Genomic DNA, 18,254 nt, shown 5'->3' with positions numbered 1-18,254 from the left:
ATCAATCAGATTTACAATTTGAACAAACATCGTTAAAAGTTGTTTTCTCTATCTTCTGTCGCTAATTAGGCTGTTATTAGGCTAAAAGCAAACAATACAAATCTTTCCCGCACTGTATATAGGCCTATGCTGTAAATGAGTTTGATGTTTTTCATGTAGGCTAGTAAGGCTCGATCCCTTTGTCCAAGGTTTATTTCTTTGCAATTTTAGTGCCGTGCGTTTAGTAAGGCAAAGCCGAAAGCATGTGACTGTATATAAATAACAGAATGAACAGCTAAATTGTGTGCTTATACCCAATGTGGTAAACGGGTACCCATTTTTGCAACTGTTTGAAAATGTTAAAAGTTTAACAAGAACATTTTAAATAACTAATATTAACAAGATGCATATAAACGATATATGTATATTGTGAGTATTAGGCGTTGTTAAGAACAGAAACAACGGTGTATCTAGGAATTTCAAGCTTGATATATGTCTAAATAAAGTCATATTGTGGATCTATAATTGCCGTAAAAACACAACGTCACTGTAGCTGTGATATCATGTGTTTTGACTCATAAGAGGGAAAGACTGACAAACTGATGATACATAACAGACCGATGCATAATCTTTTGCAGAAAAACAAAACTGGAATTGCGTAAGCTGAAACCTTTTCTTTTAACTTTTGACCCTGCTTACTCATTTGTATATGCGCTATATAACAAACACGGCAACGTCACTATAAAGTAGTATTTTGTGTACGTTTCTAACAACGTAAAACTTGGCTCTGGTTCGGTACATCCAAACCGTATAACCTTATTGGTGTAGCTCTGTTTGGGTGCACGAGTGCGACCTTCAGGTCTCCACAACGTTTACCATGTCACGTCAGCATTAAGTTACAACGAGTTTATGGAAATAAGATTAAAAACATAACTTTATTGTTTACGTTTTACCCTTCTCTTCCAGATAAATAGCGATAACCAGTTTTCTAATTTTGTTAATACAAATGGCATTAAAAAAATGTATAAAATGTTTTGAAAACTTAGTACGTTGATAAAGATACAATAGCGAATTTTACTTGAATACACCTTCTGGTTTGTGAAACATTAGACCCTCTCTTGCGGTAAGCGCGTGATATAGACATTTTTAAGTATTTTCTATTAAAAATACTCATTACAACTAACAAAAAATTGAAATTTCTGTGTAACGTTAACTCAACTCTTTTCGACGTTTGTATGGTTGCACATATTTCACCATAGGGATAGACCTACAACGGTAAGTTTAAATCGTATTTCTTGCTTGCATCAAACATTTTTGAAATTGTTGTATGAAGTGTTTATTATGTTTTGCAAAAGTTTATCTCGTTAAAAAGGTTATGCCTGATTAAACAACGTAACAATAAAAGCCAAATGATCCAAAAAAGTGAAAAACAAATTTATTACGCTGAACAAAACCTGCTTATATTGCAATACAATTATATTTAAAAAAACTTGCATAATAATGACTGTTAATGTGACACTATTAGATTAACAGTTTGAATCTATACAACCCTTAAACAGAACAAGTTTTACAATTATTTAAAATACAGTAGTATAAAAAAGTAAACAATGTGCACAGTACAGGTATAATTGACATACCATACGATATAACGTTATTAATTTTATATTGTTGTCGTAGGAAGTTCTACCAAATGTGAGATCTTAAAACAACATTTAGGCATCTGCATCAATCATGCTAGATGAAGAAGAACATCTTCTGGCAGAAAAATTAAAAAAAAGTTGCGACTCAAACGGAAAGGAAGTTAACATTACCAAATCTGCAAATTTTCTTCACAAGCTAGGTTTACTTTACAGAGAGCGAAGGCACGACAAAGTTAGCTTAATTCAAAGTGCTGCATTGTTCAATGCAGCTTTAATTAGAACTTCAAACAATACCGTTGAGATTGAAACAGATCTGAAAAAACTTTGTAAAATCATACTAGAAGAAGCAGAAGCGTGTAATGAGAATGCAAATATTATTAATATTGCAAAAATTGTAAAAGCAATGGTGAAGAAAATGAGAATGAGAACTGACTCAATCCTACAACCGGTGGTTCGTATCACTGAAGAATTTTTAGAAGACGAGAAATTTCAAGCTGAACGACATAAGATTAATGATATTCAAAGCATTCAAAATGAAATCACGGAAACTTATTCTACTATCATGGACTACGTATCGAATGAATGTTCAAACATTATGGGTGATCCTCCGGAACCATGTGACTTTGCTGTAGTTGGTATGGGTTCTATCGCTAGAAAAGAGGTTACACCTTACTCTGATTTTGAATGTGTAATAGTTTTGGAGACAGACGCTCAGAAAAAGACAAAATATGATGGTATTCTGGAATATTTTCGGTGGTTCACAGTAATATTTCAAACCATTTTGATTTGTCTTGGTGAAACAATTCTACCTAGCGTTGCCATCCCTTCTTTAAACGACTTTTATGGTGATGGAGAAGATTGGTTTTTTGATGCATACACGAAAAGTGGTATATCGTTTGATGGCATGATGCCACATGCATGCAAATCACCACTTGGAAGACAACAAAATACAAAAAAGAAATCTTGGAAAACTGAACTAATCAAGCCCGTAGATGATATGGTAAAATATTTAGACAGCAAAGAAAATTTGAAGCAAGGTTATCATCTGGCTGACATTTTAACAAAAACCAGATTTATATCAGGAAGTAAAGATGTTTATGAAAACTTTAATGACAAAGTCAAAAAAAAGATGTCTTGGCAAAGAACCAACAACAAAGAAGAACAATTATTTGCAATCAACAAGCAAATTGAAGAAGATAAAAAAAATTTATTGGTGATTGATCACATGACAAACAGAATTTTTTCCGGGAAGCTCAATGTAAAGCGAACCATTTATCGAAGCATTACTATCTTCATCGCTGCTTTGGGAGGTTTGTATGGAATTGATTTTGCATCTTGCTTTGATATTATCGATGCCTTGCTATATAACCAAATAATTTCCCCCGATATTGCCCATAAAATTAAATATGCAGTGTCTGTGGCATGCGAAATTCGTTTAAAAATTTACATGAAAAAGGGAAGACAAAGTGATTTATTGTGCAACATAGCCGACCAACATGCAAATACGGAGTTGATCGAAACAGTAGGTGAAGTAAGCCTTATTGATCAGTTAACTATTACCTGCGTTTTGCAAAACACAATTTCTGAAAAGGGCATCAGTGCAAACATAGAATTTGAATTTCAAATGAATAGTTTGTACTCTTCTTCAATCTGTTTTTCTCTTGGATTATATCAAACATCCATAAAATTATCGAAAGACCTATTCTATTATATGGAGATTGATTTCCATGAAAAACCTTGGGACTTTTTAGTACAAATTCTTATATTATCTACCTATTTCCAGTACAATAAAAATGAAGAAGCACTTTTAGCGCTTGCAAAAAATTTTGAAGATATCAATTTCCTGTCGAGAGGTTATCAATATGCTATTTTTTGTATCGATCAGTTTCGAAAGGTGTTTCCAGGTTTGAGTGATATTAGTGAAAAAGTATTAAACGAATATGAAAACTCTTTGGATGCAGTCTCACGTGAAGAAAGAATGGGTTTTTGCTTTCAAAGAGCTGCCGATGGTCTTATTAGGCTTCAAGTCTATTACTTATCGAAGATGGATGAAGAAAACACTATAGATTATGTCGATGGCATGATAAAGACAGGAAAGTTTAACAAAGTTCTGGAAATTCTTAAAGAAATATTCTTTCAGCACTTGATTAAGGACAATAGAAACAAAGTCTCCCACATAAAATTCATGGTTCAAATCGGTAAATGTCTCTTTAAACTTGAAAAATACAGAGAATCTGCAATTAATTTTTTACAAGTTCGTGAGACTTCAAATGATTATAATGTTCATCACATTTGTGACTTCTACATCGGAAGGTGTTTATTCAAACTGAAGCAATACAAAGAGTCCCTTCCTTATCTTAGTCGCAATGCGTTACATGTACACAGCGAAAATCATATTAATGATCTTATTCGTTTCCTCGACTTATACTGTTGCTTATAACAAATCGTTGAAAACCAGTACTGTATAGAAAACATTGATCACGGCGCCGTTAACCTTTTGAACTCCGGTGAAGGAATAATAGACTGTAGTCGACGAATGAGAGATGTTATATGACATGGATGCATTCATTATCATTTATGTTACAAACTCTTCCCTGTAATTATCTGTTCGAGCAATTTATCGTGTATAAACGTAAAGCATATGCGACACATATTTGGTGCGTTTGTGACAGTACATGTTGCTGATACAAGGATTTTTTATAAAAACAGCATTTCTAACTTAAAACTGGACAAATCACAACTAATTGAAACAAAGCATGTAATACGGTCAGCACATCAGAATAGTCCGTCTGCTCTGAGGCGGGATGTATATGATAGGCATAATTTTAATTAGGTGTATTAAACGAAGATGAAAGGGCAACAAGGATCTTTTAAATTTATCGTATTCTAAAAGAGAAATTTAAATCATCGTTAAGTAATTTGGTACAATACTAGAACGCTATAATTGTTGAATATTATGCAACTATATAACTTCTGTATTTATCAATTATTTGCTTTGTACTTCGTTTATTTATAGTAAAGTATGTGGCGATTCAATGCACTATTGTTAAATGCAATTTATACTCAAGGAAAATGTTTGTCATAAAAGCCATAGCGCAATGATTGCGTTAAAGCATCCGTTACGCAATTTGTTGTTTATTATTTCTGCTTACCACAGCCCAGCCCATTTTTATCGCCCTTCATGGTCTTTATCGTGCCATGGATTGGCAGCAGAAACAGGTATCCGGTCTCTTGGATAAATTTTCTTTTTGTGTTAAGTTTCTTCTATTAACCATTCCTTTGTATCCAAACATTTGGTTTGCGATCTACTATAAGCTTAAGTTACTTTTTATTTAGGCTGTTAATGTCATTAATACGCTGCATTTTTACTGTTTGCTAACATTCCCCCTAATCCTGCGTTTCACCTTGTTTTTATTGTTTACAATAATCTTTGTGAAAAATTATATGTTGTTATAAGTGGAATATTTTTCAACTAATTTACTTTGATTAAGTAGGCTTAAGTTAACTGTTCTTTGGGTTTGTGGCCGTGATAACCGATCACCAGATTATAGCACAATTGTATTATTGCCACTTCTTTGGTTCATTAATTTTTAATAAGCATGTTTTTTTGTACCGTAACTGTTACCGGTTCCACGACATATGGCCGCGGGAAAGTGGCCGCGAACAAACTCACCGGGGTCAACTGAACGTGACGTAAATTGACCGCAGACAAACTGACTGTGACATAAACTGGCCGGCGATCAAATTAACCGTCGATAAATTGGCCGGCGATCAAATTAACCGACGACAAATTGGCCGTCAAAAGGTCAAAATTCTAATTCACTATCTAGTCACTTCTGTTTATTTCAATAAACGTTTCAATGTGTATTGAAATGAAAAACAATTTTGTTAAAAACAAAGGAAATAGTTACAAACAAATATTTACTTTACATATCATATACTACCGAGTTTAAAATTTTGACCTTTTGACGGCCAATTTGTCGCCGGTTAATTTGATCGCCGGCCAATTTATCGACGGTTAATTTGATCGCCGGCCAGTTTATGTCACAGTCAGTTTGTCTGCGGTCAATTTACGTCACGTTCAGTTGACCCCGGTGAGTTTGTTCGCGGCCACTTTCCCGCGGCCATATGTCGTGCTCCCACTGTTACCATCGTACTTTTCGTTTCGCACAGCTAATGGTGAAAAATAAACAAGGCAGTAGGCCTATACGATTTGGCGATACGGCTGTCCGATTCGATACTTGACAACGCTGCACTGTCGTTGTAATTCAAATGACGGTTAAGGCATTAAATAAAGATGGCGAAAGCAACTACGTTATAGATAACGGTCCCAAGCTCGACGTCCCTTTCTGGGAAGAAGGAGGAGATGAACAATAGGCTACTAATCAATTATCACGGAAATAGAGAAAGTTTACTTTGCTTGCAATCAGCAACGTGAATCTCACCCTAAAAGTGCAACGATGAAAGCCCACGGATAGGCATTGGTCCATGTTTATTTATTACTCAGTTACCCCTCAAATTCATCTATACTCTGGGGTTAAAAGCGTAGGCAGGGAAGAAGTGATACCGCATCAAAAATTTTGGTAGACTGTTAATCCATATACAACCGATTACCAAGACTTTGGTTAGAGACAAACCATGTTATGATGATCATAATACGATTACAATACTGTGCAATTTTACGTTATTGGAAGTGACTCTGATGGGAGAAAATAGACTTGTTAACGCTCTGATGAACTGATCTACTCTAGACAAACCTAACCTGAAAATAACGATGGGTGGCATGACATGACAGGCTTTTAACATCTTGTTAGGAACAAATGTTTGCATTAAAAGTTGTTTTGAAGGAGCGCAATAAATAGCAGTTACAACTGAATGTTAAACTTCAACTGGTTCAGATCCATTCTTCATAAGCTAATGCTTCACGCACCCTGAGTAGAACAACCTTCTCAAAACAAAACGCATTAAATTTATTTGTGTCATTATATGGACAAGCACAACGGGGAAAAATCACAAATATTCACGCAACTGTTGTTTGCGAGAAAACAAAATTTCATATCGAAATAGAACTGAGTAACTTTGTTAAAGTACAGGTACCAGTGTCAAAACATCGTCTACTGTAATCTTATCTTACATTGCTTAAAAGCAACCTGGTAAATGCACTTCGCACACAATAAAAACATAGTTTTAAGCAGCCGTGAGCAGAAGGTTTACGTGAAATTTGTCGAAATAGTTATCTACATGTCAGCAGTCTTCAAAACTAAATTTTTCGAGATTCTGACTAAATTAATGGCTTCGCAAACCAGCGATGTATTCAAATCAATGACGTATTAAGCGTGAAAACAACTTAAGCGGATAAACACCAAGAGCAAAAACAATTCCACATGCAATAAAGATGATGCAAAACAGTTATCTGATGGAAGAGAAGTCAAGCTTAAAAACCAAAGCAACTCTCCAAAAAATTACAGCTTGAATTCAGTCATTAAACGCAATAAATCCGACTATCGACGAAATGTGTGGATGTAACTGAAACTACCTGATAAAACGTGCACACAAACATGATGTAACGAAATGACATAGCTGTAACCTACGGAGACCACAAACAGCTATACAATAGTACGACAACCATTGCTGACACACGAGACAAATCTTAGAACATCAATTAAAAGTTGTAGTTTTGTGATTGCAAGATATATACGGTTAAACATTGTGTCATCATTATGGCTTGCTCGTTTTATCAATAAATTTATATAGACGACGTATAGGTAAAACGTAATCTGGTTTGCATGTACATTTAGTCACTGCCTTCTTATAGGGCATACCATACAACACATTCACAGAAATAATAAACTCACAGCCTTTATCATTAATTGAGGTGTAACTACCAACACAAGAGCCATTTTGTCTCAAGGAAAACTGAAATACTTTTAACGTGTGTACCACGAATTCTAGCGACCGTTAGTCGTCTAACATGACTCACAGTGAAATGGTTTGAAATTATCATGTTTAACGAAGGGGTTTGGTACGCAAGTCCAGACATTACATTCAGCTCCAGAGAAAAGTTATTTGCGCATATTACGCCACTACAGGCGCTTCACAGGTTTTGGACCTTGTTTTAGTAATTTAGCCAGTAAAGCAGAATATCCTGGAAGTATTGATGAAACACGGAGTTGAAAAATCGTGATCAGGTTTTCAAAACAAACCTCGTCAAGACTAACGGTAGTTCATTCAAAACTACTCGGCAAACACAGCACACTACAAATTTCAAGACCCAACGAAGATGGAGATGTAAAAACGGAACGGGGAATCACCTAAATAAATGGCACAAAATGAAAACAAGCATTTGCTGAAGCACTCTATACCAAGGATCACACCAACGCGTGTACAAAAAATGAAGTGGAAAGTCTACTCGTAACTAGTCGGATCTGAGGTGGTTTTCTGCAAAAACACAGATGAGCTCCTACCGGTGAACAAGAAGCTAAAATAGTTTCGATGCATGTGTGGTGGGCATTAGATGAAAACGAGAGTCGTTTGAAACAGAATTTCAACGGATTGTGATCAGCATAGTCATCTACGGAGATAACGGAAGCGACTCTAAAGTTTAGTCGCTCTCGTTTGTGACTCCAACTGAAGAAGTGTGAGAGTCCTGACTCGGCCAATCGCAATTTCCATCATCGAGGATCTCGACCGAGGAGAGAAATTGTCTGCCTGAGAAGCCTCCGACCGCAAAGACGTTGTTGTTGAGCTGGAACAATTACGGAAAGTTTATGCAACTACTGTATGATGTCATTTGATATTCCAAGTGGTAAATTTGTCCAGTCACTTTCAAGCAAGATTAACTTTTTTCAAAAAAAACAAAAACGGTTTAATTCCCTTTTGTGTCAAAATAATTTAATATTGATCAACCAGGTGTAAAATCAGAACGTTATGGGTTTTCCGCACGACTTGAATTATTTATAGATTTCAAGACTTCGGTAGACATCACCATCATTAAAATTTAATCCGCTCTCGGGTACCATTAATTTGGTTGCTAAGAAACAGGGAAATAAAATCTTACCGAGACAAGCCCGACATTGTTTCTAGGTACCGTCAATGCGCTGGGTATAAGCGTCCAGACGTTGCCATCAGTTGGGCAGTAACGTTCCACTGAGTTCAGGAAAGTTTGACCATCGAATCCTCCAACACAGTAAAGTGCGTCTATTGAAAATAAAGCGGATTTCAGTGAAATATTTTTGAAAGTGTTTACGCTTTCCTCTGCTCTAGTCTTTGTAGCCAAGTGTCTCCTGGTGTTTGGTTGCCAAGACTCTGCTTCTCCTGAAATCGCACGCATAATGAACTTTGCATCCATATGCAATTGGAAAACACTTTATTTTCATAAAAATATTAATAATCGTTATGAAATAATAATTACGAAGAAACTAGTCGTAAACAGTCACCATACAGCTAATTATGCCCGTAGGTAGAATGTTGTTGTCACTACTGGTCATGATTTTATGGTTTAGGAAAACCACAGGAAAGCCTGATGGCTGCGTGTGCGCTAGCAATAGAAAAACCTGAAGTAAGCATGCCTTTGGCTGAAAAATTGCTCATGACCATACAAAATAGGAAATTAATGTGAAAAATGCGTAGGCAGGTGATAAGGGTTTTCCTAAAGCTAAAAACGACAAACAACTGCTACTCATTCCTGCAAAAAGGAGTGATAAAAACACACAAAGCTATCTGCTGGTGAAAACTGCTGCCAACTGTAGTTACTGTAAATAGTGATAATTACCGTTATGAGCAGTCATGCCAAGGCCACGTCTTTGAACGTTTAGAGGGGCAGTGTATGTCCAGCTGTTGCTTGCTGGGTCGTACTTCTCGGCAGTGGCCAGACATGTCCACCCATCTGAGCCAGCTACGGCGTAAAGAAAACCGCCCATGGCAGCGACTCCAAGTGAACTTCGACCTAAAGTGGTAAGACGAAAAGAAAGCAAAATTTCAATTTAATGTACGAGCAAGATTTGGAAAAAAGTAAAAAAAAAATTGGCATACAGAAGGTTAAGTGTTTAATAATATAAATAGAATTATATCAAGACAGATTAATGGTCTGTAATCAGACGTAAGGTAACCAACTAACCACACATAAGCATTCCTAATCGATGTAAAATACGTCAAACAGGGTCGAAACGGCAAGCATCGACAATGGTTAGAAATCGATTAGCGCAACCTTCTGAGCAAACCACTGACCAGTATGCATCGAAGATATCGGACTCCATTGATTTTCATCAGGGTTGTAGACTTGGCACGTTTTTATCCCAACAACGCCTCTGTTCTGCTGTACCCCGCCAACACAGTACAAACGATCGTTGAGCACGGCAACCTTAAACCAAAGACTTGTTAGACTGGGCTGTTGTGACATACTTATCTGGCACTCCACACGCTGTTGAGTTAATGGTTGATTCATTGCTGCTAAAACTTGCATCTTAAATGCAAGGAAACGCCGTGAAAAGATTAAAAATTCAAAGAATTTACCCAACGTACAAAAGTTGCGGTGAATACTTTACAATGCTTATAGTGGCTGAATAAATATTGTTTAAAAATGTCACAACGAACACGAACAATTCTATCAAGCGCTTATCTACCGCAAAAAGCCATTAAAAAGTTCTGCTGCGTACCCCGGCAGCCGAGCAGCTTGTTAGAAGAGGTTGAACATGATTCCACACGTCCTTGTTAGGGTCGTAACGCTCCACTGACATCTGATCATGTGACCCGGAAGAACCGCCTACTGCGTACAGATGACCGCGCAGCACACCCACGGCAAAGCGCGCGCGCTTTTCGTTCATACGCGTAATCATCGACCAACGATTGGCGACTGCATCAAACGATTCCACAGAATCAAGACATTCCGACTGATTAAAGCCACCTGCGCACAAGAATACACATCAAATAAACAGTGTATTTGTTTACATTGACTTCCTTTATGCCGTAAAAATTTAAACTCTTTTGGGTGCTCGCATTTCACGAATAACTCGGCATAACATCCGCTTACGACGCCCGCAGACAACATAAAAGTTACGATTGCTATTAAGATAAAAGTTAATGAAACATTACACGCTAGCACACTATTTATGGACACATAAACTAAGCTATTAATATCTTTTGTACCTGCGATCAATAGCTTGCCGTTAAGTTGTGCGACTCCGGCGGCGCATCTCGCTTGATGAAGAGGAGCAACTGCGTTCACGGATCCGATAGATGAGGAGCAAGACGTGGATGAACTTGCGGATGAGCTCTGGAAGTTGTGCTGGAAGCCATTTTGCTCCAAACTTAAAACACAAGACATCACTCTTAATGAAGTAGTGACTGGCGATGGTGCATTCCGTAAGAAAACACTTAGAAAGAGCGTAGTGTAAGCTGACATCAATTAATTATTATTATTTAATATGGTCACATGTAAAAGTACTGAGCGCATTTCCAGCAAAAATCTGCTACGTTAGACTGAAACTATCAGTTAATTTCGCCGGTATTAGCTGCTTGTAAAAAATGTTAATGCAAACCAGAGAAATTTCTTTATCTGCTTGCAAGAGAAAATTAGAAGCTCGACGATTAGCTTCAATGAAGGAAATATTACTACGCAGTTTCCACAATGCACAGGGGGGCGGTTTAGCATTTTATATCGAACCACGCGGTTTCACAGGTATTTGATTACATCACTATGACGTCAAACTGGCCTAATCGCAGTGTGTATATGCATGCAGATTTGTTGTGTGTTGTTAGTTTCTAAAATCATTATCGACATATATCGGAGCAAAATATGTCGGGTATTTTCAGATTCTTTGTCCATTCTTCCAAAAAATGCCGACTATGCTCATTTAGTCCACAAACAGAGTCACATGCTTTGAGATTACACGAAATATTCAGCTGATATATGACACATGCATTACAAATTTAATCCCTGAATGCACTTACTTAGCGAGGTCCCCGTTTTGCAGTGACGTAGATGGCAGTCGAATTGAAAGCGCGCACAGAAGATCTCCGAGACAACATAACGCAATCATGTGCTCTGCAATAAAACAACAAAACAATTGTAAGGGCAGTCGTCGCCAGACTTCCATTTGAGTGGTGCCACCATATCACCTACTGCAAAACTTATTCCCTGAAAACAAGTGATAAATTGCACAAAGTGGGCTGCTGTAATATGGAAAGTTGAATTCACACCTTCTGTTGCAATCCCAATGAACAGTATAATAGAAATAGATACTTTAACAAAAATGTAGTGGAATATTGACCTGTTCCTTGACTTTGTGTTGAGGCGATCACCTTCCATTCTCCTTCTGGACAACATCGGATGTGACCAGAGCTTTCTCCCGATTCGGACGAGTTCAGAGAGTCCATGGATGAGGATCGCGACAAGCGAATGCTGGAGAAAGATCCGTTGTTCCGGGCTGTTAACACAACGTGACTATTGTTAATCGTTTTTTCAGGTCCCTATTTACTTATTTACCGATGCGAGTTTGGCACAAACGAAAATTTAGTGAAAGCTTCAAGATGCGAACTCGCATGAAAATCACGATTATGAAATTTACCTCCGTTTTCTGCTTTGTGCTCATCTTGCCTCCAGTTGCAGTTGCTTAAAGAAGACGGTGCGTTGTTCAAATCTTCCAAAGGGACGCGCTGGATCTGGAAACAAAAAAATTAATGTTGTTGATTAGAATAAGGCCAGCCAAATAAGGTAAGACTTTAATCAGGGTTAACTTTCAGATTCGGTATTTAGTTGATTTTTAACCAATTAGTCAACGGCCTTTTTCCTGTGGTATTAACTTCGTCCTTATGCAAAAATTTGTATTAGGTCTCCAGTGAGCCAGAACTGTTGAAATCATGACTGAAGAAACAAATTTTAAAGCGTACTATATGACCTGTGGTTTTCGTTAAACGTTTCAAACGATTCGCCGTATCTAGGGCGCCAATACATAATAACTGGAATGTTAATTCAATCAGCAGCAAGTCTACAGTGGATTAAATAAACTTTCTTTACCAATGGTCGCGTGCGATTAATCCGTTAAGCCTAGAAAGGTATTTTAAAACTTAAAAAAAAACAAAGATGAAACGAACTAGCATGAAGAGTCTGTAAAAAACCTAAACAGATAAGGTCAGGCGGGTGGCCGCATTTTGTTTCAATATCCGTTCTAAACCAAAATAGAAATGAGGTGTTCCACACACAGCCGACAGTATTTTTCCACACAAAAAATACTACAAAGAATCAGAGCTATATGACTGATCGCAATACATGAAGCGTTTTCTATGGTTCAAGCGCGTATAATAATATCCCATCGATTGAACAGGCGATAGCTCATCGACACAGAATACGTAATAATAAAGCGACGTAGGTGATTTGTGAAAACCAATAAAACAGTGGACGAGATAGGATCATGGCCCATTGTTATAACCCACGAAGGTCACCAATGCTAGCGATGCTGTTCAAATACGCTATATCTAATCGTATGGGTTACCAATATGAATTCCTTCGCCAGTTGTAATTTTTATAAAGGTTTTGTGTGAGAAACGATATTGTGTTTCACAATGGAGACTGTAAACAACCCAAGATAAAAGAAATATGTATCACATAGTCTGCTTATGCGATTGTCCTTTGATTTAACGGTGTAGTATAATACAGGCCAGCAACAGGCGTTTTGTAAAAGGTACGTGTGGTTTTTGACAAGCGTGTACAACAAAATGCCACAAAACACTGGGAAACAGATCTATTTAAAATTTAAACGTGCGTCATAAATCACACAAACAGAAAGCTCACAATGGACTGGTAGCTACCTAGGCTGTATTTTTTCAATAACAAAAGGCCTGCGACAACGTGAGAATTATTTACACAAAGTTACAACGCGTTGGCTGTATTTTTCAAAGTGTTAGTCGGGAACTGGGGTATGCGGTGAAACGAAATACTTCCTAGATGCTGTGAGCAACACCTATTTTTACCCAACAATCTTTTACATATAGTAAATAGCTATAAATTAACGAAAAACGTCTAACGTGGCCAAAACTGAAGTAATAATTAAAGACTTGGTTGCTGAACATTGTGATTGTTGTGCAGCAACGTTACGTTAAAATTGCGTAGGAAAAAGTGAATCATATTCACAAGACAACTAAAAAGAAGTAGGTAGTAAACGATTACACTGTACACTCATAAGAACCTTAGTTAAAACGATGACGTTTAAATTATCTTTGTTCCGGGCAACCTTACTAGAAATACAACATCTTAATGACGCAACTACATACGATTGAGGCTTTGTTGGCATTATAAAAACGTAGCTTGATTCTTGAAAGCAGATATCGGAACTTACAAACGTAAACACAAGGTATCGTATATTGATGACGGCAAGTATTTCACAGCCCTCAGCTGACTTAAAAAGCAATAAATGATGCAACGGTTGCTTATGTTGTGTATATGGCATTTTCAATGATGCAAATGAACATAATCCTATGTTATAGTGTGCACAGATTGTAAGTTGTAACATAAGTTAACTGTAAAAGTCATATTGCAAACATTCCGCTAACACATAATGCTTAGGTATATATATGCAATTTTACATTTCAGGGTCATTTGCATATAAATGAGATAAAAAATAGAAAAACGTTTATTGAAAAAAAATCAGAACTTTGCATTCACTTCTCGGCTACATAATAGTGATCTATTCATAGTAATTACTTAGCAACCAAGATGCTCATCCGACGGATATTCATCGTATAAAAATAGCAAGCCAATCAATCAACATGCGCTTTGGGCTTTCCAGAAGCTAGTAACGATTAATGAATCACATAAAGCTGTGCGTGATGAGGTTTCGACGATTACGAAACGTGCAACGTTTGCTATCAACTGACCAGCACATTACACCACCATAGGGCATAGGGAGATATTACCTGTTCGATAAGTTCTTCCATGTAATTGCCACCTTTTTGTTGTATAACGCCACATAACCAGGAGAGAGCGATGGTACATAACATCCCGTCTCTTGTGTTTACGGAGAGCAGGTTGGTAATACTTGTGTTGGGTGAAACTACCACTTCCATCTGTGAACACAGTTATGAAAAATTATTAAAAATCATTTGTGGCATTGCCTTCTGTTGTAGTTGTATGACCATGATACTCTCTTAACGGCTTGCTCAATAGGCCACATTAACACTGGATTCTGCAGTAAATCCATACAACATAGTCAGTCAGTGCCCATATCTACAGCGAGACTTAACTCTTATGTAATAATGTTCAATGGAAGCAAGATTATTTTCAAACAGACTGATAAAACATTTCTTTTGTGTTGTAACCTTTAAGGCCTGAAATAAATCTAAACAATACATAGTGCAGACACACTGTAAACAACACACTCACACAGCACCAACCTTAATTCGTGGAAGTGACAGCAATTCAGTGCTGGATGCCACAGATTCGAAATTTTCCTCAATAAATTCATCAACGTATTGCCTCAGCTCAAAATCTCTATTACTTTGAGCTAGTCTGTGGGAGAAAATTACATGCCACATAAGTTTTGAAAGAAATATAATTGAACACACTTGATGCGTATCAGTGTCGAAAATTATTGTACCGCCTTATCTGAACACATTGATCCACGTCTAAGTCGTTCATGATGTATCGTCTGCATAATGGCGTGACCCGTTCCACTCCGAGCTGAAGAGAAGCACGATAGACTGCCATAAGCTGGTGAGATGACATCGACAACCTGTGTTTATTTAAACATTTGAGAAAAGTACAACAAATAAAGCATCTTTAAAACAACCATTAACAACTTATAAATAACACCTACTTTGACGTGTACATGTAATCTACTAATATGTCAACCGCATCCGGAAGCAGGCCAGGAAGTGCAACGTCCAACGGTATTCGAGCCACCGGTCCAACTTCCTGTTCCCCACGTGACAATTCATCAAAGATGGCACTGGATGCAGCCCCAACCACAACCCGATGACAGTGAATTTCGTGGCCACCAACCTGCAAAAATTTTTTGTTTTTGAATGTCATCTTCATGAATAAATCAAATTGTGCAAACAAACAAAGGAAAAATGGCATCAAATATGACAAATTACAAAACCGCCAAATAGAAAAATGTAAACAATGAGTGTGTATCTTTATAATGAAGCAAACTGTGATGTAAGTTTTTTTTTCCGTGGGTGTTGTGTGAATACAAAGAATGGAGTCATCATCATGTTTGTACTGCGTGGAATGAGAACCAGAAAGTTTCCAGACCCGTAAATGAGAAACCTTAGATTTTAACCATGGTCTTGTCAGCACATATAATGAGCACTCAAGTACATGAGTTCAAGGATTAATTTGACCTATGAGGGCTTCAAACTACTGTTAAGTTGTTTCCTTTCTAGTAATAGTGCTCAGTAATATTGGCAATTGTCTTTTTGGTAAATGTGCCTATAAATAGACCTTCAAGTAGACTAAATAAAAGCTCACTGGAAGCTAGCACAAAAGCACTGAACAAGAAGAAAGGACTAAAAACAAGGACTTGTTTAACAATGGAGAGTTCAGCCATGAATTGTTCACATGTTGTACTGTTACAACTAAGCAAAGCAACTCAATGAAACATACAACAGTTCACTTAAAAATCAATAATGTCTGCTTTAAGGTTCAAGAACTTCCTTTCAAGTAACCATCAGCGCCGGTAAACCTCCATAGTTTCACACTTCTAGGTACTTGATATTACTCTGCCCACAACCTTCATGTTTTACTACCACAAGGCTATTGTTATGTCAACCTTTTCATGAGACGAATAAGCAAGTTTCTGTTAAATTAGGCACCTACCAAAATCACGAGATCACATAATTGTTTGCTCCGACGAAAGACATCAAAGCGATGCATGGTATCTCCTTGGTGTTGGTTGTCGATCCATTCTAAAGTTCCATTCGAATGCGACTTTCTTCGATTTGATTTTCTTTCTGCAATTAACAAATGATGCTGAATATTAACTTTATTTTCACTAAAAACTTCCTACAGACGTGTATGTATATATATATATATATAAATATAACATGCTTTTTCAATGTTCAATGTCCTTATTGCACAATCATTCAGCACAAGACAAAGATTAAGTTATACATAAAAGATCGATTCTAATACAATAACAATGCAGCAATTTTAACAATGGTACGTCAAGCAGTTGTAGCTTATCTATATACGCCTATCAATGACAACACAACTATGGCATTTCTAAAATTTTTTCATACCTTGAGAAGAGGCTATATCATCTTCATCATCACTGTTCTGGCTGCCACTTACATTGTGAAGATCTTCATCAAGCGACAAAATGTGGTTGTCCAGTGGAGCACCAGAGTCCAAACCAGTTTCTGTATCTGTAGATTCTTCAACTTCAAATCCTTCACCATTTCCAGTTATGATTAGATTTTCGTTAAGTCCACCTTTGAGGTCATTTTCAGTATCCGTTTGCTCATCACAACTGCCCTCACTTGGCACACCGCTACTGGATTTTTCTTCTTTCATTCTTTCCTTGTGCACTGTCAGCTGCTTTCCAATGATTAAAGTACTTTCAGTAGAGCCAGTAGCACCCTCGAGTTTTGCATCACCACTTTCATTGAAGTGGTTGTTGACCTCAACTAAATCGTTTTTTTCTTCAATGTCTTTATACATTCTGCAATCATTCAAATCTAAACTCTTTGCTTTGTTCAAAACCTGTTCTTTAATGGAATCATCGTGGTGTTCTTTCTTAAACATTTCACATTTAACTTCATCTGCTGAAATTTGATCCCCAGAAAACTCTGTATCATTTAATGACTCCATGTTCCAGAGGCCGATGATTGGAAATGTAAAGCAATTGCAACTTCTTCTACTGTGTTTTTTTACTGAGATATGGCAAACAAGTTAGGAGTAATTTTATAAAATTTAAAACAGTTAAAATTTATGTATGCTGTATTGTTGGTCCCCAGATATGCACAAGATACACTGAGATCTAGTTGCTAAAGCGTTTTAGGCCAACGACATATAATTGTTTTAAAGTCTTTGAACATTGCAACTTGTTGAGATTCCATCTCATTCAAAACTTATGCCTGCTTTAATAACAGACAATGCTTCAAGCAAAGCAAATCCACAAAGGTGAACTAATATCTGCAATAAAACAATAAAGAAAGGTTGATATAGAATGAAGCGAGCTTACTTGTAGTTGCTTTAAGCTGCAAACAACACGTACCGGTATGCAAAATATATTTATTGTGTTTGACTATATACCCTACAGGTTTGAGATTAATCTGATCATTAGCAAACTAAGGCATTTGAGGCAAAACCAACGGATTCAGCTAATACCCTAACCTATCCCTGGCAATAATAGCTTTTAGGAGAGAAATCGCCTATAAAATAAATACGCTATAAAATATTTACACCAAATGTACCTACGTTTCATGCAGCACGTAGCCAGTGGACAACCACGTGGGATCAGTGAGCTGATAATACAGTATGAGCAGCCTTTCTCGAAGCTGCCTGAAAGATAGTAAACACGTTATGAGAATTTTTGCACGAGCTTCCCGCGTCACCTGTACACGCCCCCAAGCAAAATGCTTCTGCCATAGATATCCTATAAAACACTAGATCGCTCAACTCGCTTCTGGAATTGAAGC

At 37.0% G+C, this 18,254-nt stretch overlaps 2 protein-coding genes across 4 annotated transcripts; one reads left to right on the top strand and one right to left on the bottom strand.

Annotated features, from left to right (window-relative positions):
- The first annotated feature begins 913 nt into the window (after positions 1-913).
- Positions 914-5,239, top strand: LOC143469734 (uncharacterized). 2 transcript variants are annotated; one of them, XM_076967542.1, is made up of 2 exons: positions 914-1,102; positions 1,657-5,239. In XM_076967542.1, the coding sequence occupies exon 2, from the start codon at positions 1,711-1,713 to the stop codon at positions 4,057-4,059; it is 2,349 nt and encodes a 782-aa protein (XP_076823657.1). In that variant the 5' UTR covers positions 914-1,102; positions 1,657-1,710; the 3' UTR covers positions 4,060-5,239. The 2 variants fall into 2 exon arrangements, with proteins under 2 accessions (XP_076823657.1, XP_076823656.1); XM_076967541.1 differs by having other exon boundaries at positions 914-1,254.
- A 1,326-nt stretch (positions 5,240-6,565) lies between these two features.
- On the bottom strand, positions 6,566-18,194 carry LOC143468228 (uncharacterized). 2 transcript variants are annotated; one of them, XR_013118972.1, is made up of 17 exons: positions 18,034-18,194; positions 16,854-17,748; positions 16,432-16,565; positions 15,428-15,612; positions 15,209-15,343; positions 15,006-15,120; positions 14,529-14,678; positions 12,185-12,278; positions 11,888-12,043; positions 11,568-11,661; positions 10,764-10,924; positions 10,274-10,521; positions 9,846-9,978; positions 9,391-9,564; positions 8,677-8,816; positions 8,084-8,364; positions 6,566-7,930 (listed from the first exon to the last, which is right to left on the bottom strand). XR_013118972.1 is itself a non-coding variant. In XM_076965285.1 (16 exons), the coding sequence occupies exons 2-16, from the start codon at positions 17,422-17,424 to the stop codon at positions 8,221-8,223; spliced, it is 2,634 nt and encodes an 877-aa protein (XP_076821400.1). In that variant the 5' UTR covers positions 17,425-17,748; positions 18,034-18,194; the 3' UTR covers positions 6,566-8,220. The 2 variants fall into 2 exon arrangements, 1 of the variants encoding a protein (XP_076821400.1); XM_076965285.1 differs by having other exon boundaries at positions 6,566-8,364.
- Between the last annotated feature and the right edge of the window lie 60 nt (positions 18,195-18,254).

Source organism: Clavelina lepadiformis, chromosome 8 (assembly GCF_947623445.1).
Source record: "Clavelina lepadiformis chromosome 8, kaClaLepa1.1, whole genome shotgun sequence".
NCBI classification, from domain to species: Eukaryota; Metazoa; Chordata; class Ascidiacea; order Aplousobranchia; family Clavelinidae; genus Clavelina; species Clavelina lepadiformis.
This window is presented reverse-complemented; position numbering and strand designations above follow the sequence as displayed.

Bases quoted from the DNA above. Each gene is read 5' to 3' on its own strand.
- LOC143469734 (XM_076967542.1), top strand. From the start codon at position 1,711: ATGCTAGATGAAGAAGAACATCTTCTGGCAGAAAAATTAAAAAAAAGT.
- LOC143468228 (XM_076965285.1), bottom strand. From the start codon at position 17,424: ATGGAGTCATTAAATGATACAGAGTTTTCTGGGGATCAAATTTCAGCA. The intron at 15,344-15,427 runs GTAGGTGTTATT...AAATAAACACAG, and splicing joins GATTACATGTACACGTCAAA to GTTGTCGATGTCATCTCACC. The intron at 9,565-9,845 runs GTCAGTGGTTTG...TTACCACTTTAG, and splicing joins GATATCTTCGATGCATACTG to GTCGAAGTTCACTTGGAGTC.